The sequence below is a fragment of the Indicator indicator genome, chromosome 5 (assembly GCF_027791375.1).
Source record: "Indicator indicator isolate 239-I01 chromosome 5, UM_Iind_1.1, whole genome shotgun sequence".
NCBI lineage: Eukaryota > Metazoa > Chordata > Aves > Piciformes > Indicatoridae > Indicator > Indicator indicator.
This window is the reverse complement of record NC_072014.1, coordinates 23,332,022-23,356,013: the sequence shown is the minus strand read 5'-3', so window position 1 is coordinate 23,356,013 and position 23,992 is coordinate 23,332,022. Positions and strand designations below refer to the sequence as shown.

The 23,992-nt window shown below is 38.2% G+C and overlaps 1 protein-coding gene across 1 annotated transcript in view; it reads right to left on the bottom strand.

The window, feature by feature from the left end:
- Positions 1 to 23,668, bottom strand: part of GRB14 (growth factor receptor bound protein 14) — a 55,766-nt gene extending 32,098 nt beyond the window's left edge. Inside the window, exons 1-2 of the mRNA XM_054381229.1 lie at positions 23,526 to 23,668; positions 21,755 to 21,887 (exon numbers count right to left, since the gene is read on the bottom strand). Of these exons, the coding sequence (XP_054237204.1) occupies positions 21,755 to 21,887; positions 23,526 to 23,668 (276 nt within the window). The remainder of the gene's footprint in view (positions 1 to 21,754; positions 21,888 to 23,525) is intronic.
- Positions 23,669 to 23,992: the final 324 nt, after the last annotated feature.

Sequence of the window (23,992 nt, the reverse complement as noted above, 5' to 3'; positions counted from 1 at the left end):
GGACACTGGAGGTGTAACTTATATGGCAGTAACAGGAGGCACACAGCCTAAACTGCCAAACCTTCTACTGATGGAAAAGTATCCAGTTAGACTAACTGTACTTAAAAAGAGGGAGGGGATTGAAAACCCTAATAGAAGATTCAAAGAATCTGACTTGGAGGAAATTCAGTATTTCAATTAAAAAAAAATAGAATTTGTAAAATTGAAAATGAAAAATATTCCCAGTGAACCAGTGTTCTTTGTCCCTACTTTATAAAGTAGTCATGTATAAAGATCAAGGGAGAAAGAAATTTAAAGACAGTAAAATATACTTCTGGTTTTTGTTTTCTTTGTACAACAAAGTTAAGAGCAGAATGTTATCAGCCTCATGTTTAAATAGCTTGTCCCTATTTATGTCCAAGCACTAACATTATTTAAATGAGGCTTTCTGTATTTAATAGTGCAGTTTGTCCAACATATTCTTGCTTGTCAGAGGCAAATAGAATGCTGTGTTCCAGCTCAAGAGAAAGCAAATCTGTTACTGTTCTGGCTGCACTCTATGTTTCTGAAGAGATACCAGCTATAAAAAGAAGTACCTATTGTTTCTACCAAGTTTTTCACTCTATGTTGCAGTGTTTTCAGCAGAGCAAATCTCTTGCTGAAGCTGAGAAAGACCATGTCTATGAATGACACCATTAAGAGACCAATCAGTTTTGTATTTCCTTTGCAGCAGTTCTAAAATAAATCTTAAAAAAAAAAACCAAACCAACCAACCAACCAACCAAAAACCAAAAAAAAAACAAACAACCCCCCAACAATCAATCAAACAAACAAACTGAAAAAGTACGGGTTTTTTTCTCACAAAGTCCTTTCACAATTTTATACAGAAGTTCTTGCTTGAACTATAACACATCTTCGAGTAGAAGATGTGCCTTTGTCATCACCTTTGTCACCTATGTATTCCCACAGAGGTCACTAAAGAAGAAAATAATGTAGACTCTTTAAAACTAAAATAAAAGGTTAGATTTTTTAGCTAAAGAAAATACAGTTTGGAAATTTTCTTGGAATTTCTGGAGCGGTACAAGGAATGACCAGAGGCTATGAAGATTAACCCACTAATAATAAGTAAACAGTTTAGAATGCTGAAGCACTTTCTCATTCGGTGTTAAGACTGAAAAACTTGCTTTGCTGGGTCATACTACAACATCCTTCCAGCCCAGTACTGTCTCTGGGTATCTGTTTCTAGTCACTGATGGTATATAGCAGCAAGGGTTAACTGCTGCAGAATAGTTATTCTGACAGAACATTTTAACTTTCAGCACTTTTCAACTTGTCTTTCATTTCATTCACATGGCATTGCTCCCTCTAGCCAAATCATAAAATCCAAATAAAGAGTAAATCCTGCAATAAATCTAGTAAGTCTACTCAAACCATGTAAAATCTTCAACTATATACTGTCACATTATTACAGATTTCAAACCGTAACAGTAACAATAAAAAAAAAAATACCAGGAGCATCTGGCATACAGAAAAACTGAGAGGTCAGTAGCACATTTCCCATCTTTACACATGCTGTGATGCCCTGCATTCAGAGCTCATATGAGTTGTCTGGCTGCTGCTTCTCTTCAACACACAAAAACTATGTTCACACATCTTAAATGTATGTATTTTGTGTGATCATCCTAAAAGTCTTGTATTAGGATCATCCTAAAATTCTTGCCAAACAGCATGCCCAAAAGGATGGTGGCAGTCACAAATCCAACAAGTTACAATCAGTAGGATCAATGGAAAAATGACAACATTGAGGGCTTGTATACACGGCTCATGGATAATGTGATGAGCTAGTTAAGCTTGACTGTTGGGCTAAATCAAGACAAGGAGAGGGTCCCAACTGCTGTTCAGTCTAGACACCATTTAATTGCTAACCTCTTAGAGAAAATTATTAAATAATTCAAAAAGCAGCCTAAGTAGTCTAAGAAAAAAGCACAATGCTATGTTAGGGCAAAGGTCTGAGGTGGAAAGGATACACTATGCAACAGGAGTGATGAAAAAGACTGTGAAGAACTAAGAGTATGCTGAGGAACGGTGGAGGGGGAAAAAAAAGTATCTTTTTTAGCAGGAAATAAAGGAAAAGTGTTAAGGGTGTCAGCTGAACACTTCTTCCCATGTTTCAGTCCTTCAGAACAGTTTCAGTAGTGCCAAATAGAAAGGAAACAAATCATGTTGGTGTTGGCCATTAGGATCTCTAAGAGAGAGGAGACAAAATGTTGTGAGAAACAGGATGGAATATGAGAAGTATGATGAGAGCCAACTAATCCGAGCTCAAGAAGCTGGGTATGTATTCAGGGGAAGTCTGACTTTCCTTGCTTTGTACTGTTCCCTAGGTACCCACTATGCACTATACTGTGCCAGAATAAATCTGTTCTTGTGTAACTTGTAAACTATGAGAAACAAGTTGCCTTGAAATAACATAAACATAAATAAAGGGCTGAAAGCAACCAAACAAGCACAACCTCAAAACAAAAACTTTAGGAAGTCACTACCAGCTGTAAGAGACCAAGATGGACTGGAACAAGGATAAGATTTCCATTGTTAAAATGGAATTATATTGGTTCAGAAGTCTGACCCTGGCTAGACACCATGTGCCTAACAAAGCCACTCTATCACGCTCCTTCTCAGGTGGACAGGGGAGAGAAAATAAAATGAAAGACTCATGGATTGAGATAAGAGCAGGGAGATCACTCAGCAGTTACTATCACAAGAAAACCAGCCAAAATCAGAGTAAGATAATGAGAAATAAAACCAAATCATGAAACAGCTTCTCCTCACCCCTCCCTTTTTCTTGGGCTCAATTTTACTCCTGAATTCTCTACTTCCTCACCCCTCCTCAGTGGAACAGGGTGCTGGGGAATAGGGGTTGTGGTCAGTCCATCACACACTGTCTCCACCACTCTCTCCTCCTCAAAGGGAGGACACCTCACACTCCCTCTCACAGGACACAGTCCTCTACAGACTTCTCCAACATGAGTAATTCCTAAGGGCTGCAGTTCTTCACAAACTGCTCCAGTGTGGGTCTCTTCTACAGGGTGTAGTCCTGCTCCAGTATGTCTACTACATAGGATCAGAAGTCCTGCTAGCAAACCTGCTCCAGTGTGGGCTTGTCTCCATGGGACCACAGGTCCTGCCAGGAACCTGCTCCAGCCTGGGCTTCCCATGGGTTCAGAGCTTTTTTTGGTCATTCACTTGCTTGCACATAAAATCCTCCACAGACTGCAGGTGGATATCTGCTCCAATGTTACCCCCCCCCACCCCCCATGCGTGGGGACAGCTTGCCTCACCATAGTGTTCACCACAGCCTTCAAGGGAAACACTGCTCCAGTGCCTGGAGCCCCTCCTCCCCCTTCTTTTTCACTGGCTTGGAGCCGGCTAGTACTGGCTCTATTGGGCACAGAGGAAGCTTCTAGCAGCTTCTCACAGAAGCCACTCCTGTAGCCATTCTGCTAGCAAAGCCTTGCCATGTAAATATAATACATGATCATATGGTCATAACTACTTTTTTTTTAGGTCCTTAAGGCAGCTGGCATTTTGTTAGGTTGGTCCTGCCTCTGCTACTGACCCTCAGGCAGAAAAACAAGGACTGGGGGAGCAGAGGGCATGGCTAGTACCCATAGCAACAGCATGGGGAAGAAAGCAAGCTTAAAATATGAATAATTTCTTGGTGCAATGTGAAGAATTTTCTTTGTATTCATTAATATATCTTCAATTTATAAAAAGTAAATAAAATAAATTTTTCAGGTACCTGTTTAAGTATTGTAGCACACTGAAAGAAACACAGAGAAAGCAAGTAGGGAAAATTTGATTTTTCCCATAAGACTGATGCCAACACCTTGTGTGCAGTTTGCTGAGTTTGTCCCTGCATAGACAGCAATGCAGCATGATCAGTATGGGTTTTACTACCAGCAGAAATAACTATTCAGCAATAGCTCTTGATATACTTGAAGGCTATAATGCAGTCTGGAGGTCAAGTCCTGACTTCTTGAAGCCTAATTTATCCAAGAGGAGACTAAAGTACAAAAGCTAGAAAATGGCCAAGCACTTTTTTCAATTGATGAAAAAGCTGTTTTTTTTTTTCCCAAAGGATTTCTGCCAACAGAAAAGGATTATGAGCAGAGTAAGGCACTAAACACTGCCAATTTCCTTGGTTACTGTATGAAGAATGTTAGATGCTCAAAGAAGGCAAGAGAAACTGAAAAACATCAAAGATGTGTTTGAGAACTGAAAACAGAGAGGAGAGAGTGCAATGTTAATTGTGCCACTAAACCTTGTCAAAGTACACAAGGTACAAGTAATGACCAAGTATATTAAACAACTGAGATTTTAAAAGAATTTTTTTTTAAAGCTCTGTGCACTTATTACTCACCCTTTCACACACATACATGCATCCCTATCCACCTTTCAAAGAAACTATACAGCATAGTGCTGTATACATTTTGAATTCCAAGATCGTTGACCATTTTGTGTATAAAATACTCTGTCAAATTTGATTGCTTCTAGAACTGGCATGCCACAGGATAAAAAAAAAACTCCCTCTCAACCTCAGTAGCTGAACTACAGGGGCTGCTAAAGTTAGTCCAATTTTTATTTCATTTATATATGCGGGATCATTTTAAACACAAAAAGTGGTAGGATGCTTTACTGGTTTCATGTTATTCAAAGCAGGAAATATGACAGGCCAACCAGTATAAAACTGCTATCCCAGCATCCAGTTTAGGTGCCTGCTTCAGTATAAAGTGTACATATTCAAAGCAAAAATTTGCCCTAGAATCCTTCTCAAGTATAGTATCAGATCTAGATTTATTTGGTCAACATCATCAGGAAGGGAAAAGTCCTGCAATAACTTCCTCAGAGCAGGCCCTCTCAGTAGGTCTCTCCTAAACAGACCCTGGACCTAACCAAACCTCTTCCATAGTGACAGAAAATGCTAGTCTGCCACCCTCCTTCTTCCCTAGCATCCACAATTTGAATCTCTAGCATCACAACAGCCTCTATCACAAGTAGGTAACTTAATACTGACAGATGACTGAATTCTAGGCTAATGTTGATTAAAGCCACACATGATTTCAAGCCAGAAAAACAGACTGAATAAAGTTGCAAGAGAATCTTGAAATTTGCATCTTATACTAGTCCTAGATCTGAGCAATCTAAATCACACCCTCATTTCCTAATCAATATTTCTTCCATTTAAAAGACATTTTGCAAACTTTTCAAGAGTCACTGGAAATGATTAATCTGCAATACATGCAATACATCCTATGAACCCAAGGCTTTTAACACCATGTGAGCTAGTAGGCAATGAAGGTCTGAGCTGCTGTAGAAAGAACTACAGCTCTCACCATTTATACAGTTTTCATCCAATGTCAGGTGTGTAAGTACTCTTCTACTTAGCCTACAACAGGTCTGCTAGTCTTGTGGGTGTTTATCTTGAATAAAGGACTGGTCTTTAACTGATGTAGAACAATATTTTGAATGTGTTATGACCTTTTAAATCTAATTTCTTAAGAACATTTTTAGAGGAATACAAAGTTACTCATACAAAAGATAAGACATTCTAACCATGTTGGATTAATCATATGTCTAGTCTATACACACACTATAAATCTTGTTCTAATAGTGCTCAATATGCATAATTTCCCATGCTGATTAAGCAAGCAATTTTTCTGCCAGTGCTAAAAGACTCCTTGGAATCTAAACAAGTCTCAGTAGCTTTAGTTAAAAATATACTACTGAAGAATAAAGCATGACAACTGTGATAAGTACATCATAGTACATTTTAAAACAGAAGTATGAATTAACTTTGGACAAAGCATAGTAGATATTTGCAATGAAAATGAGAAAACCCCATGTGTTCAAGATATTGTCAGAACAGCCAAAGTTAAGCCAGAGAGGATGATGAAAAAGCATGTTGTGTTCAAGGCTGATACAAAGCCTATGGAAGCAAACCCAAACAATATTCCATTAGGAATAGTATAAACACATTCTACGGAGGCATATTTTAGTATTCTGTTTTGCAATTACAATACTTTATATTAAAAAAAACTACATTAACCTGTAAGAAAAATCAATTTCTTGCACAAGATACAGAATTATGGTATCAGAGGAAAAAGCACAGTAACAAATATTCAGTTATGTACTCATATATTTGTGAATATTACATTGATTTTTTTAATCTACATGTATCAGAAAATAAAAAATGTTACACTAGAGAGTTTTTTAAAGTAAAAAATTAAATATACACCTCTTTATTTCAAATGTTATTTACACTAAGCAAATGTGTTGCCAACCCATATTAAAGTCAGAATTACAAGACTAATTTAGATGCCATACCCATTTCTGCAGAGTTAGTGGTGTAACTGCAGGCAACGTAACTCTTCTTGAAGACAAACTCATGTCTGCTTTTCACAGAACTCATCAATCTTCATCCAGGTGATAATATGTTATGAATATTGCTTCAAGCCTAACTTTTCATAACCCAAACACTAGAGAGTCAGTGCAAAGAAAAGACTAAGATTGCAGTATATGTCACTGTTCATGTGAACCCGGTCCCACTCAAAGACAATTAGAGAAGACACTGAGGAAGGACTAACTAGAAATCAGCCAAGCAAAGAGCTTGAAAATTCATCTTCTGTCCTTGGAAAGGCCCATAGTGATATCTCTGGCTATAAAAATAGGCATTTCTATCACTCAGAACTTTATCTTCACTGCCAAAACAGAAACAAACCCCAAATCATTAAAAGACTGTATTCTAGCACTGTACGCTGGTTACAGTGTTGGGGTTTTCTTTCCAGGCTTTTTCCAGCAAACATTCTTCAGTGCTTCTGATCTTAGGTTTTCAGGAAAGTAACTAAACATAAGAAAAGATGCACTGAACCCATAGAGTTTAATTCTGTTGTTCTTCACTACCGTTATTCAAAGCAGCAGCAAAATTTTCCTTTTACTTGAAGTAATGCCATTTTTACCTTTGCAACAAAGGCCTGAAAAGGTGGCATGTAAAATGCTTCAAATTAAGTAAATTTAAGACTGTTTTATAAACTCAAGTTGTTGATCACCCACACTCAGTTTACTCAGTTTATGTATCAAATATCTGCATAAACAAGCCTGGTTTCATCAATGTGGCTCTACTGAGAAAGTCAGGGTTTTTTCTTTCCTTCTTTGTCAACAAGGGTAAAAATTTGCATTGCTTATATGATAACGCAAGCTATAATTTTTTAAAAGGTCTCATTACATGCTTAATAGCAGAAAAACAGTACTCTCTTTTTATGCAGCATGACTAAGCAATAATCCTGTTGTAGACCAAATTGTTATACAGATGTTAAAACTCTTATAATGGATATTTCTTTTGTAACTCTTGAACAAGAAGTTTGCCCAGAAACGTTGCTCACCATAAACGGAGACTGCAGAAATTCCACAGAAAATTATTTGTACTAACTAGCATCTGCATAACCAGTCACTGGTACCAGTAAGATACCTCAGAATCCACGGATTCAAAATATCTATTTTCCTGTTAAATCACTTTCCTGAATAAGAACACTATAATTACAAAAAGAGTACATATAGCTCCCCCTCAAAAACTAAAACCTGGAACTCACATGCATTCTACCTGTAGCTCTCAAATAGTAATAAAATACTGCCAAGGAATAGGAAGTAAAGATAAATATTGTCCTAAACTTTCAAAGCTTGCTGTCCTTGACTGAGATCTGATAACAAAGTGATGCCAAGTCACAAAGAGAATTTGTTTGGAGACAGCCATTTAATCCTTTTCCAGTTAGCTTTAAAACAAGAGCTTTTAATAAAGCCATAAAATCAGTTAAGACACCGCAGATACTACCCCTTTCCTTCACTCAGAAATACTCAGTTTTAACTTTGACTCATTTTACATTGAGTTTATAGCAGCAACAGATCCATAGCAACAATTCTTCTAGGTTTCAGACATTATTTACATTTATTTTCTCTCTTAAGCTCCAGTCCAAAATTCTTACGAAATTTGAGTATTCAGAAGAACAAAAACCTTTTCTAGAATCAAGTTTAAAGCATTAGTTCTGTAACATTTGCAATTAACATCTTTTTCTATGAGCGACAGCTATGATAAATGTCAAGGTTTTTATCTTTTAAGCACACAATTTTTATTTCCTATGGAAGTAGGTTCTCAAAATTCTATAATATAGCTTCAAAATTCTGCTTTAAAATTCTGAAAACAACTTGTGGTACCGTAGCCTGATTCTGTAGGCATCTTACTCACTTCAACATTAGATATGCACATTTGCACCACCAGAACAAAAAACTCTCTCTGTAACCTTTTTACCTTGGATCTTAACAGAAAAATGCTAACTGTAAATCTTGGTGCATTGCATTAGTGGTTTTATTGGGAAAGAAACAAAAATAACCCAAGCCATTTTTCCTTACCCCTGGGTATTAAAGGTCCTTGGCTCCTGAAAGGCACATGTGGCTTTTTATTCTAAGAATAATATAGACCTAATTGTCTGCAAGGTGAAACAGGGGATTATTTTCCTCATTGAGATTATCTGCATCTATATTTTCTTCAATCAGATATACAGACCTATTTAGGAAGTAAGCAAAAACTTCAGTGTTGTGTTTGACTTTCTAATAAAAATCCAATATTCAGATAATAGTTGATTTAAAACAAAAAATACTAAAGTAATTTACTTATACGAAAGTACACATCAGTTGCACCCAAGAGTAATAAAAATTACATTGAAGAATACTTTCATCTCTTACATTTCACAAATACCTAGTTAATAAAATAGAAAATAAAATACATCTCAAGTTCTAAGTGCAAGCCTTGCAGAATCCTTTTACCATGTGAAAGCCAAGAAGAGTTCTGTTGATAAACGTGACATATAGAAAGGCTTTGAAAGCCAATTATGCCTTCAGGGAAATATATATAAAACCGCTTTTTTTATTATCACTTTATTTTTTTTTTCTACAGCAAAAAGATTTGACTTGTCCTTAGCAGGTTCGCAAAGAATTTTGCTGGTGCTGGTGGACAGGAAGAAAATCAGATCCAGATCACTTACTCAAGGGCTGTGTAAAATGGCTATGTTCATGCAACTTTTCACTCTTACTTTTGTCACTGAGTACCAGATACAGTCCTGTAAACACTGTGCAGGTATTTTTTAGATCCTTCAAAATGTAAACCACTTCTACTTCTTGCTACTAAAGAAAGTGTAACTAAATGGAGTCAGCAACAACTGAAAAGTTCTTAATAAGAGTTAGTAGTTCCAAAGAAGGTTTTTATAACATATGGAATAGAGGTATCTTGCTAGTAGAGGAAGGTCAGTGGTGTACTTAAGATACTGTAGATGAAGGCACAACAGATGACCTATTCCTGGCTCTGCTAGACATAACACAGGAATATGGGTGTTTATGGTTAACAAGAACATATCAGACTCATCAGATGAAAATAATTCTGCAGATGAAAATAAATTCTACAGAGTATAAATTCATTCAGGTTTCTAAAAAACTTTGATGCTGTTTTTTGCACTTGTTTTTTTCTTTAAGCTAAGATGCAAGATTAAAGGTTATTACAGAAGTCAAACATAAGAGGCCACACCTTGAATACTGTGTTCAGTTTTGGGCCCCTCACTGCAAGAAAGACATTGAGATCCTGGACTGTGGGTACAGAGAGGGCAATGGAGATGCTGAAAGGTCTGGAGAAAAGTTCTTACGAAGAGCAGCTGAGAGATCTGGGGTTGTTTCAACTGGAGAGGAGAAGGGTCAGGGGACACATTACTGCTCTCTACAATTACCTGAAATGAGGCTGTAGTGAGGTGGATGTTGGTCTCCTCTCCCTGGTTACAATTGATAGGACCAGTGGAAATGCCCTCAAATTGCCCCATGGGAGGCTTAGATAGGGTATTAGACAAACTTCTTCACTCAGAGGGGAATAGGCTCCCCAGGGAGGTGATTGAATCACTATCCCTGGAGGTGTTTAAAAGGTGCAGAGATGTGGTGCTAAGGGACATGGTTTAGCATCACACTTGTTGCGGCCAGATAATGGATTGACTTAATGATCTTTTCCAACTAAAATGACTCTGACTCTGTAAAGTCAGGTAAGTTGTGGTACTACCTGCACTTCCTTGAGAGAGTGCTTCTATCTGCTTGGCACAGACTGTCACTTTGTCTCTTCACTAGAAGAACAGCCAGTTAATACCATCAATGTATTTTTTGTAGTTTGTTTATTTGGGGTTGTTTTGTTTTGTTTTTCCACAGATATAGCTGCATACATGTGGCAAATAACTCTCTCTTTTTAAAAATCACCCCACTAAAGAAAGGTTTCAAAGTGACTGAGTTGTCTTTCCACTCCTCATGCAAGCAGAACTCCACAATTCATGTATTTTGACTCACTGTATATTGAGACTGCTGGGACTGAATTGGTAAAGTGTTTTATCTCAGAGTCACAAAAATATATATTCTCTTAAATTTTAGGCATGTCTATACAAATAATTTCACAGGTTGTGATTTTTGTATTAGGTAAGTATAATCCCTACTTCAAAACTGTTATGGTGCTGAAACAGTTTATTAAGAGATTAAAAGATATTCATATAAGATTTGCACCAATGTACAAACCTCAGATACAAAGACTGGGAGTATTTTTTATTACCTTTCCACAATACCTCTATGAAAAAAAAAAGGTCTACACCTACACAGTCCTCTCCACTAACTTAGACATTGCTTCTTTGTAGTTATCCTAGAAATGTCTCTCCTTTGGGCCTGACAAGCTGAGTACTTTCTGGTTTATAAACTCATTCAGGATTTGATAAATCTTCATCAACCACCAATCATGATGAGTTCATCATTCAGCTGTTCCAAAGACCTCTTACTTCAGAATAACTTATGTCTTCTGTGCAGCTTGGTTGACACAGCAGTTATATATTCTGATTTTCCATAAAGTCTATCCTTACATAAGCTTTTGCTAGCTACGGCTGAAGTGCTAACAGGAATATTTCCCCCTCAACTGATCATGGAAGGGTTCACATTGCAAGAACAACAGCAAAAAGCTGAACACCACTCTTCAGTGTAGCTCTAAATTTTGCAGTATCAAAGAGCATAATGAAGTTTTACATCCTCACCAAGTCTCCTCACAAACTTGTGAGATTTTAAACTCGTGTTACACATACTCCTTGCAGTTTTCAGCTACCTATTTTCACGATCAATCAGTTCAAGCCTGACTGAAAAGTGCAATGATAACAAAGTGCTGTCAACTGAGTTATAAGAAAACTCTCACATTGCATGGGCTTCCCTCTCACTACACAACAGTAAATTCTAGTGATTTTAAGAGTAAATCCTTGCAAACTTCCAGCCTGTTTCTCAGCAGTTGATACCATTTCTGTGCCATTATCAAGTACTCACAGCTGTTCATAAACTTCAAGTCTTAATTTTAGTGGTAGTAGAAGTTATCGTAACATAACAAATACAAAAAAGGCTATCTATAGCCTGTGAACGCAAAGATTGAAAAATCCAATTCTGATCCAAGGTAATGGACCTTTTTTTGCTGTGGATATAATATGAAGTTAGGAAGCAAAAAGATAGACATACCAGTATGCAGCATATGCATACATACCAGAAACAGGCAGGAACAATCCATCAGTACCCTAAATAGAAACACAGACACACCTCTAAGACAACCAATATACATTCCTCTCTAGAGCCTTAAGTAATAAATACCATGTACACTAGTGGGCTATGTGGTGCACTGAAATGTGAGCTGACTTGCTGCAAATGAATGCTCTGTGACTGAAACAGAAGAAAGTTCATGCTGTTACTAGAGTAGAGAGGTCTAATTTCTTCCCCCTCTTAATTCCTCCTCCCACAACTGCCCTTCTTGAAAAATTTCTTTGGCCTGATTAGCACGGTTTTTTAATCTTCCCATTTCAGGTAACTCCCATCAGGATTCTGACGTGAGAGACACACTTAAGTATGCTGTCTCAGAGGCTTCCCTTTATCTTCATTCCCAAATAAACAGTAATCATAGAGGCATTAATTCCCTCATAAGTATTAAACATGTTGAAGTCAAACATGTAAAATGCAGCCAGTGGCCAGCTGTCACCTCCCACTAATCACTGCAGGATTTTACCACTTACTAGAGATACGTTCCATCTTGTTAATAATAATAATATTCATCTGCTACAAAAGTTTGGAATCCCTGAGCCCTGTAATCCCCAGCTGGAAGCTGTATCCATTCTTGCCTCCATGCGCATACACACACAAGATCAACACCAACTGTTAACAGGATTCCGATGTCCTTCCACTGCCTGGCCATCATGGTTCCTGCTATGCAAGTACCAAACAGAAGACTGCTCTTATCCTAAAGATACTAATCTAAGTAATCTGCAGATGTCAAGACACAGATATCAGTTGTCTGCTATCACACTGTATGAAATAGGGTGGAGAGAACAATGAGGGGGGTAATCTCAATGTTTATTGTCAGTTTCTGTATTTTTTCATACACAAGGGAAACTTCATCCTGAAATCAAAGGCAAGTCAAGCACAGAAGAGATTTAAGGAGGCAACTTAAAACATGAGAAGTCCTTTTTTTATGTCCTAGTAGTCCAGTTGGACCTATTTCTGTTACAAATCTAGCCAGATCTCTTCAGTGCATTAGAACAGCATAAACATTACAACTGCAAAGAGGGAAAAAAGATCACAAAGCAAAAATTGGGGAAAAAAGCCCAAACAACAATACTGTACTAGTGGCTCTGGAATCATCATGTGAAAGAACAAGTAAGTCCTCAGCTATCTATTGCAAATAACTTACAAGAAGATACGTATGTACAACACATAAAATTGTTTTACCGATCACAAATATTTAAGACTATTTTATATGTATGATCAAGTTAATTCAACCTGGTGAAAGCTAACCAGGTTTAATGTTGATGTTTATGCAGAGGTACACTTTGCTCATGCAAAATCTAAATTAGTCTTACTGAAGCAGAATTTATGCACAGAAGGATGTGGATATTCCCCTGTTTGTCTCTATAGTTCTCAAGTTCTTATTTGAATAAATTATAACTCATAGAACATCAGTCTGAGCCTGAACTCCATTCAATGTTAATGCCCCAACACTAGGATAATGAAGTTTTACTATGAAAAAATCAAAATTTCTGATCATTTTATGTTAAAGTACTGTAAGATATATGGTAAACCAGTTGGTATTTTCACCATCTGTTACACAGCTTTTAATTCAAAAGAGGTCAAAGTCGTAAACGTTCAGTGAGAAACATCTAAGTTGCCAGCTTTACCAAGCCCATAGCATTTCAGGTAATTTAGCTACTCCTTGTTGACTGCTCTCATCTCCTTCACTACTACATTGACTATGAAATGGTTTATGTTATAAAAATAGTAGAACACAAAGCAAAGCAGGTATTTACAAAACTGGACAATGAGATGACAAAAGCAGAGCAGAAGAAGAGCACAGAGATTTTACGAAACCAGAAATTCAAAGAAAAAAATGAAATGGAGAAAAAAAAAATCAAAATAAATACAAAAATGCATAAAGCTTGGTCTCCCTTTTATCTGGTTGAAAATGAAAACTGCAACAAACCAAGAAAATTATCTGTGGAGCTCTCACACATGTACAAACATGAACTTGGAACTGGAAATGTACATGCTTAAAAGCACTGTCATTTAAGATTTCAAGATTGTAAGGGAACAGAAAAGCTTTCAGTGCTTTGGGAGGATAACTGCTTCAAGAAGCAACAGAATTTGGGTCTTCTAGCTTAATAACGCCTTTAAACACCAACCCACATAATTTCTTCAATACGAATTATAATTTAGAATAATTGATAGAAATTATGAATGTTACTGAATACTATTCTCATTAATCTAGACAATGTGATCCTGGAAGTCAGTTGGGAATGCTTATCTTTTTCAACCTAAAGACAGTTCAGGCAGTGGTCAGTAAACGGAAAATGTCAATAGCATTCTGTTGTTAATAATACTGACATCTTGCATCTCCCACTTACCACAGTATCAATTATTGACAATGCTTCCACTGAAGCCACCTTGAAAAGAAAATCTGTCAATGAAATATTAATTTAATCATGAATCTGTCTATGGCAGGTATGGAGCTGCTACAAAACGACCTAAACTCCTCAGTTCTCCAGTCTAAACAAATGCACCCATCCCTTGGAATAATTATGAACCAGAATAGTGTACGTATCTATCACACCTTATTCCCTTCTGAAAATTATGAGGATTCAAGTTCCATTCATCAGAGTTTAATCTTTTAAAGTCAAACTCAATAAAATCACATTTTCAAAAGTGACTCAGCAACATCAGAGCAGAAGTTCCCCATAGTTCCTACAGTTTCAGCTGGCTTTAACCAACAAATCTCTTATATATTCGAAGAAGCGGAGACTGTTTTTGTCGTTGTCTGCTCTAGCCATCTCATAATTGCATAGTACTATAAAGGTCTCACAGCACCAAAAACACCAGGTAGTCAACTCAGAATACAAGAGATCAGCATCAAACAATTGCTTTTTGGAGAATCAAGGTTTCAAAATTTACAGAAAAGGTTTTCTATAGAAAGAATTAGAACTACTGCAGTGTATCAGAGGTTTCCTGTTCCAAATGTAACTTCTCGCGTGGCACAGAAGAGGCAGTTTCTTGTATTGAGAAAACAGTCCTAACAGAAAAGATAAGAAACTTCAGTTTTGACTTCCAGCCTGATGAAGCCCAAAACACTCAAAATGGTGATTGAAATAATCCTAATTTGACAAAATGTTTACCACAATCTTTAACAATACTGTCTTTTAATTTTATATAGCTACAAATAGTAAAAATCTAAGCTTAATATTTTCCTGCTGTAAGCAAATTAAACAACAAGCTTGCAGAAGCAATATCTTAGTAACCAGAAAAGTTCGAGTGACCTTGTTTTCTTGCTCATTAGAAAGGAAAGAAAATAAAGGAAAGAAAAAAAAAAGGAAAGCCATGCTATTTTTGTGAGGCTAGACTGTTTAGAGTCTTTGCTTGGGTTGTTTTTGGACAGTAACAAAGTACCAAGTTGATATGCAGTAACACTGAAAGTGATGTGAAGTTTGGAAGAAAGCAATTTCTTTTCTCTGTAAGAAAGACGTATTTACAAATTAATCAATGTAAAGAAGATAAAAGAAAATACAAAAAGAAAAGACACAGATGATTATTCTGAAGGCTCCCCAGGTTAATGTATCAGAGAGCTGGTGCTGGGCCACCTCAATATAAACCAGGAGATATTCTGTATTGCTAAAATGAGAGATAGTTCAATTCTGCCTCCTAATTTTTCCCTCTATAGACCTGTGACTTTCTGCCATACTGTTGAAGTGTCTAGTCAAAGTACAAAGGTACATACATTAAAACACCAAATTTTAGTAAGGCTTTAAATAATTTTAATCTACTTGGTAGAAGGATACAGCCATTTAAATGAAGAACACAGCACAGTAACTAGAGCAGAAGACCACTAGATGAGGCACCACAAAAGTCCAGCTGAATCAAGTCTTATACTGGAGATTTCACATTAAAACCTTGATCTCTTTAATTTGGTTCTGTTAATTTGTAAGCTGATTGGAAAGACATTTTCTCTTCCCTTCTGCCTTTCAAAATCAAAGTCTTTTTTGTGTAATTTAAGGGGAAGATACAGGAAACCCAGATATATGCTTAGGAGCTGGAAGGAAAAAAAAAGATTGAGATCTGATAAAGGAGGGTATGGAAACCTGGAAAGAAATTTTTCAAGAAAAAGACTGGAATTACAAAGTACAACTAATGTCACATTTTGGTTGGAAATGGTATTTTAACCCTTGGAAATTGTTTGGAAATTGCATTAATTAATACATTTCCATAAAAAATTCTTTCATTTTTGCATTGTTTAAAAGTAAAGAGAAAATAGGTACTTTGGCCAAAAAAAATTGTCATGAAAAAGTCTAAGTACCAGATACTTAGCCATTTATGTCTGCTAATAGAACTATATGCAAAATTTTTAAGAATGAGGTTTCAAGTGGGCATTCTAGTAGATGCTAAACTACTGCTGTAAAACGATAGTCCAATTATAACTAATGCTTAATATTATTAATAAACTTAGAATAGCACACATTTAAAGAAATATCTGTTCTTTGTCATTAAGTTCCTCTCAGTCCTTCTTTGTCACAGAGTTTTACAGAAAATCTTTGTTAATGCAAAAAGAGAAGTGATGTTCTACTACAATCAAATGTGTATTTGAGGTCTCTTTATACAATTGATTTCCTGGAAAGAACATTGTGGGAGTATATTTGGCTTCTAAATGATAAAAATATCTACTTGTTTAGAATATGGAGAAAGACAAAAGAGGCAAGATAAAATTCCAGAGATTTGAATGTTCTTCACCTTGAGACTTACTTCAGTTTTATTTTTGCACTTCTAATTTAATTTAAAGAAACAAGGCACTAATTACCTTGAACTACTTTTGTGATGAAACACTTTTTGGCTTATCCTTGAGCAAGGCAAGGACTGTCACTCCAGTGCAAATAATTTGGTTTTGTTTTCAAAAAGACTTAAAAACTAAGCTTTCATAAAACCATAGTAACCTATTTTTAGTTCATCTGACCAAGAGAACCAAAAGTACACTAAAGAACAGAACATGTTTTCTTACAGTTAACAGTTTTCCATACTAATACCCATTTTGATCATAATTAGAAACAAAAGTACAAAGTGTTTTATATTTTCAGTTCCTTGTCACTTCTCATACTCTAAGACACAATTAGATTTTCTGCATGAGTTCACAAATTGTACCTAATAACAGCAAAAGATCAATTCCTCAGAGGAATGCAATATTTCTCACCACGCACCTAGTCAACCATGCTGTGTTGGACATGAGGGAAAAGCTGGGTTTTTCGGCCTTTGCAAATAAATATCTTCCATCCTGAAGCATAAAATTCAGTTAATTTGAATATATATAACTATAACATTATGCATGCCAAATGCACCCAACTCCCTCCTACACTTCTTCCAAAGATGCCAAATGATGATTTCTTACAGAGCGGATTATGCAATTCAGAAAGTCGCCTTGCCATCCACACGCACAGCTGTTGATTTCATCTCCATATTATTCACTTGAGGATGAAGATGTTAAATACATAATTTCACTCTCACTTGGGAAACATCTCAAAGTTCCACCTTCCCAAACACAGGTGTGATACTGTAGCATCAGCTCCACAGAGACACCTTATGAAATGCTGCACTGAGAACAGGTTATCTGAGGCACAAGTCTGCATGTTCTCAGCAGCTCAGTGCAAGCATGTTCCTTCTATTCTCCAAGCTCCTACTTCACTCTCTAGAATAATAAAATTTGTCACTGTGCTGCCTAGAATTTTGCTTCTTAATTTGACCCCCATCATTTCCCCTCCCTTCTCCTCTGTGCCCAGCAAGATCATGGAGCAGGTCTTCCTTGAAACTTTTCCAAGGCACATGAAAAATGAGGTAATTGGTGGCAGCCCAGATGGTTTCACCAAGGGCAAATCATGCCTGATAAATCTGTTGGCCTTCTGCAACAGGGAAACGACATTAGTGGAGAAGGGAAGAGCAACTGATGTCATCTACCTGGACTTGTGCAAAGTGTTTGACACTGTCCCCTATGACATCCTGGTCTCTAAACTGGAAAGACATAGATTTGATGAGTGGACCAGTCAATGGATAAGGAATTTTCTTGATGATCATACTCAAAGAGGGATGGTCAGTACCAGGACTGGTGCTGTTTAGTGTCTTTGTTGGTGACATGGACAGTGGGATTGAGCATACCCTCAGCAAGACTGTCAATAATACCAAGCTGTGTGTGGTGCAATCAACATGCTGGAGGGAAGGAATGTCATCCAGGGGGACCTGAACAGGCTTGAGAAGTGGGCCAATGACAACCTCAAGAAGTTCAACAAAGACAAGTGCAAGGTTCTGCACCTGGGTTGTGCCAGTCCCAAGCACAAACAGGCTAGGTAATGAGTGAATTGAGAACAGCCCTGTAGAGAAGGACTTGAAGGTGCTGCTTGATGAGAAGCTTGACATGAGCTGGCAATGTGCAATTGCAGATCAGAAAGTCAACTGTATCCTGGGCTGCATCAAAAAAAGCGTGAAGGTTGAAGGAGGCAATTTTCCTCCTCTGCTCTGCTCTTGTGAGACCACACCCAGAGTACTGTGCCCAGGTCTGGAGTCCCCAACACAAGAATGACACAGAGCTGTTAGAGCAGGTCCAGAGGAGAGCCATGAAGATTATCAGAGGACTGGAGCATCTGTCCTATGAACACAGTCTGAGAGAGTTGGGGTTGTTCAGCCTGGAGAAAAGATTCTTGGGAGACCTTCCAATATTTGAAGGGGGGCTACAGGATAGCTGGAGAAGGATGTCTTACAAAAGCATGTACTGACAGGACATACTGACCAAGGGGTAATGGAAGAAACTAAATTTAGGCTAGGCATTAAGAATAAATTCTTTACCACAAGGGTAGTGAGGCACTGAAACAGATTACCCAGAGAGGATGTGGAGGCTCCAACCCTGGAAGTGTTCAAAGCCAGGTTGGATGGGGCCTTGAGAAACCCGATCTAGTGAGAGGTATCCCTGCCCATGTCACAGGAGCTGGAAAGAGCTGATCTTTAAGGTCCCCTCCAAACCAAACCATTCTATGATTCGTTTCATTCTTTAATTTAAAACCAGAGAAGTCAAGGCTGCCTCTTAAATAAAGTTTGTTCTAATTACTGTCAATATGTGAGTCTGTGAGGATACAAAACAAAATTATTCCAAACTGCAGGGGGGGAAAGAAGATGGACAGCTCTGTCGATAAGGCAGTCCAAATAATGTTCAGACACACAGATGTCCTACTTCCCAAGCACAGAGGCAACTCATCATTCTGCTAAGTGGCTTTCACCAATCTCCTTTTATAATTTTACTTCCCACAAACAAATGTGCTGTTTAAATAGCATGTGCAATGGTTTGAAAGGCTATTGATAAAAGATCATCAGAAGATAGTAAGAAGTTCAGCTTTGAAAAACAGGAATTCAAAATAATGTTAATAGTCTATTCAGAAGAGGAAAGATTTCACAGGTGCTATGATAAAAGAGTTGAGATTTGTGAAAATGATCTTCTTCTCCTTGGAAATCCAATTTTTTTTTTTTCTGGAGAGAAAAACAAGCCAGAAAAAGTATAACTTTATTTTTTTCTTTTTTTCCCTATATTTTACCTTTTGGGTTTTTCCCCTTTTTTTTTTCTTTTTGTTTTAGAGACACCCATTTTAAGAATAGTTACCTACTAGACATAAGCAGGAATTCTGAAATTTTTCTTTAGTATTCCTGAAATTAAAAACACAGAAGAAACCAAATGAGAAAGAAAGCAATCTAAAAGAAGAATCACTGAAAACATATGCAGATCATCAGAGAGGCAATGGAAAAAATTCTGGCATCTGTCAACACTATACCCAAAAAAAAAAAAAAAAGTGCTTAAGTGTAGCTGATTTCTCTTAGAGTTAGGAAACTATTGAACTGTAACAGTAACAGTCATGAACTTGGGGGCTATATTCAATAAAATTTTTGTATGTGGATTGTATATTTGCAGACAGAGCTGTTACAATGTTGGCAAAATAAGAATACAGGGTGGAAACATGACATTTCCAAGCACAGCCTCCACAGCCAACTGTGGGAAGTCAAAGTCACAGCCAGTTCACTTCTTCTTACATACCTGCTTAGCATTTTCTCTCTCTCCTTTTTAAATCTAAGTAATTTTATAAACATAGTAGATTTCAATCTGAATGTCAAAGATAAAAGTTTAACTCAACGGTTGCCATTTGGCCTTAACCTTTAGTAACTTTAGATAAAGAATGTAAGAACATTATGCTGAGTCTGAGAAAAGGTCTGCTTAGCCTAGTACCATTTTTTTGGTGCATCCATAAACAGACACCTAGGTGAAAGGCTTTTTGACAGAAAACATGAGTTTATTATAATGCCTCCAGAAAATAACAGGAAGACTCCTCTCATTTTTTCTAAGAACTGGAAAATGGATGAAGCTCTGAATAGACTATCATCATTATTTTAGTCACTTCCTTCAGTATACCACTCGCTTTTGATCCTGCTGTTACCAGAGAAAGCCATACATTCCTAAATGGAAAACCAGGAGAAATGGAAGGAAGGAGAAATTGTCACAGAAGGCATGACAAGAGCCTACATGAAGAAACAAGTGAAGCCAGCAAAGCTATGAGGTTTAGCTCCTGAAAGCCTGAAGCTAACAGTTAGCTGGCTTAACTGATCATGTCAGTCAGTGATTTTAAACGATAGGTCATAAGAGCTGATAGTTGACCTCTGTGTGTTAAATCATGCTTAGGAAATCTACTTTCCAATTGCAAGCACAATGATTAACACAAGTGCAGTTTAAGACAGCAACATAGGTAATTTAAACTAAGTGTTTTAATGTTTTTCATCATTACATTCAGAAATGTAATGTTACCAACTGGCTGTTTTTCCTGCCTCTGCAGACAGTCAGTTCTTTCACCTTGCCCAACCAAGAAACTAGCACAATTCTACCCCACTGTATTAGCAACATTTACACACTAACCAGAAACACTTCAGATTAGTATTGCTGTTGAAAGAAAGAAACAAAGGCAATAAAAGTAGTCCAGAAAGACATAACTAATTTTAGAGAACATGCAAAATATGATAACAAACAATCAGTGCAGTTTTCCAGACTGCACTGCATGTGACTGGAGAAGGAGGGAGAAGGTTCCTCCTTAAAGTGCAGGCCAAGACTTTGCTAGTGAAGTTTGCTTGCAGGTGTGGAGTAACAGCTATGGCTGATCAGCTTCAGAAAAGTTAATATGACTACAAGAAACTTCAACTTTCAGACAATTTCTTCATGCAAATCTAAAACTGAATAAGCAGCAAGGATATAATTTCTTACACCTTGAATATCACCTCTAAAACTGTTAAGACAGGGATCTTGCAGACCATCATAAAAAGAGAATGTGAATAAGATAGTACCCTTAATCCCACAGGTATTCCTTGTAAGAACTCTTTCCTGTCTCAAGAAAAGAAAACAGAAATAAGTAAGCTTTCAAAGAGTGACCCCGATCTTCAACACCAGTAATCTCCATTAATTGGAAACTCTTCCTCTTGAACTTTTACCCCTGTTCAGGATAACAAATACACTGTGTGTGTGAACAACACTAAGACAGAGCACTTCCAGGTCTGTCAGCCCACTCAGAACTTTCTTTAGCTTACAATTTCAGGTATTATTGGAAATAAAGTAGCATCAGCCATACACAGATAAACACACATGCACATAAAATATAGCCATGTACACAGAATTTTCTCCTTCATCAGTGTTGGTTTTATTCAAAATTAGACTTTCAGACAAAAGAAGCTGCTCAGTGACTGTTAAAACCCTCTGTGCTATAGCATCGATTACAGTAACTGGAGGTGGGGAGGAAGGGAAGAAACAAATGAACTTCTCATTTAAGAACATAAAGTATTGCCTGCTTGTTCCTGGTTCAGCTTTACCCAAAAAAATTTGCACAGTCACAAGCAGACTGTGAAAGAACAATCATATCTTAACTCAGATTCCAAAACCTCATTTTCTACAATGACCTACAGAGAAAATTTCACCAAATTACAGAAATATAGAACACCTTTATTAGAAAAAATAACTTTGTAAGTAACTGAGCTTTCCCTCAAACTTTCATGAAACCAATTTAGAATTTATTAAATAATAATTCATACATCTTACCTGCTTTTTTCTTGAAGTTGCCTTGGGCAACAGACTGGCTGTCAAAACTGATGTAAATGGAGAGCAACACAGCTCAGGAAAAGGATTTGGAATTGATGTGATCTCCAAAATATTGTCATCTTTCTTTTTTCTCCTATTTCAACAAAATACATAATATCAAGTGGTAACTGTAACAATTGTTAAAATTGCAATATCCAAATACAATGCATGAAGTTACAAGACACTAACACCATGATACTTCCTGGTTGCAGCAATTAGCTGGTTTTGTACAGCTATTTATTTTAATCAGTAGGCTGAATTTAACGTACAAGAACTTAACACTGCTTGAAAGGAATCCAAGTACTCAGCTCTGAATATAAAATTGTTTGAATATGTGTAAGTTTGCAGAGCAAGAGCACAGATATATTTATATTGGCTCCTAAGGACATTAGTAAATATTTTGTTGTCCCTGTGTTCATGGCATTCCCTGTGTACACATATTACAACAGTGGATGCATGTAACTTCTCAGTAGCATTTCCTGAGGACATCACAACTGCATTTTAAACAAATGGAAACTTTCTTCACCAGAATCAGGAATCAAAGTAACTGACAAGACAAAATAGTATAAAGCAATACACTAATTTCTGTTTTCAATTACTTTTGCATTAGAATCTCCATAGCTTCATCTAAAATGAATGTCTTAGTAGTTGCTGGCTAGTTAAATCTGATTGGGTCAGAAGTATCACTAAGCAGCATTTGCAAGAGCAGTGAAGATAATCACTACTGTACTTGCTGAAGAGCTCAGTTATGCACTGATTTTAAGTATCACATTAATAATGTGGTTGTTTAGACTGCTGTGTACATTACAGTGCGTCATTTTCTCACATAAAATACTGAACAGCATTTTGTCTACTTGATTTCATTCAGAGTACCACACAAAGCACTTCAACTATTTGAGTCTGCCAACACATAAACTCATTTTTCTACATGTGCAAGTTGATGACTCCAAGCTTATTATTTAGCTTCATTACCTTCATTATTATCATTGCAGATTTCAGATACTAATTGGTCGTGGGGAAAACCAGCGATGCAGAATGAAGACGCTTTGCTTTCTGGAAATCCTCACCAAACATTAATTTAAAGTGATATTTAACATTAAGGAGTGAAAAATCCTGTATGCAGTATTTTAAGATTTTGTCAACTTCAGTCTACCGAAATTCAGACGCTTCATGAAAAACCTAGCTCACAGTTTCATTTACCTAGAATAGAGACCAATGCCGTTAAGAACAGCCTGAGGGGTAGCAAACAGAGTGCATGTCACTGACAGCTATTACAGTGGCATCCCTAACAGGGAAGCAGTTTCACTCACGAGCATTATAAGCAAGACACTACAATGACAAAGTAGTGGCTTGGTTCACTTTTACAAGGCAGGCTCGGCAACGTCGTCTCTGTTCACCTCTAACTAGGAAACCTCAGGAGGGAAAAAAAAAACACAAAACAAAGCAAAACAAAAATCCACGGGGGGGAAAATGCATCCGCAGCTGAGGGAAGTGTCTCCAGGGCCGGGAAACAACTTTTGCGATACACGGAGGCGTGGGCCTGTCCTGGGCCAGGCCGCTCCCTCCTGTGCCTCGCCCCCTCCCCAAACCGCCGCGACCAAGCCGTAGGGCACTCGCACCCTCAGGCCCTGCGCTCCCGCCCGCAGGAAGCCGGCCAGCCCCTAGACGGCAGCAGGCGGGTCCTTGAGGGAGCGGGCAGGGCAGGCGGCGCTCGCCCGGGCTCTGGCCTTACCTGTCGGGGGGCGAGGGCGGTGGGTCCCCCGCCGTGGGCAGGGGCAGCGGGCAGGGGGAACCCGCCGCGCCGCGGAGGCTGCCGCCCGCGGTCTGCGCCGTCCGTCCTGCGCCGCGCGGCACACCGGGCAGTGGCGCGGCCATCGGCGGCGGCGACGTCCTGGCTGCGCGGCCGCCCGGCGCGGGAGGCACGTCGGCGAGCGGCCCCGGCGCTGCCGGGCGTGTCAGGCGGAGGCTGCACTCCGCTCCTGCTGCGGAGGATGGGGGAGGCGGGGGGAAGCGCCGCCCGGGTGGCGAGCAGCACCGAACGCCTTACCCGGCACACGTGCGCGGGAGGCGGCGGGGGTGGGCGGCCGCCGGCTCCGTGATGCGATGGAGAGGAAGCACGGGGCGGGAGGGGGCCGAGCCGTGCCCTCTTGGCTCCCTGCACGGCGCTGGGGCGGAGGGCAGTACTGCGCTCCGCTCCCT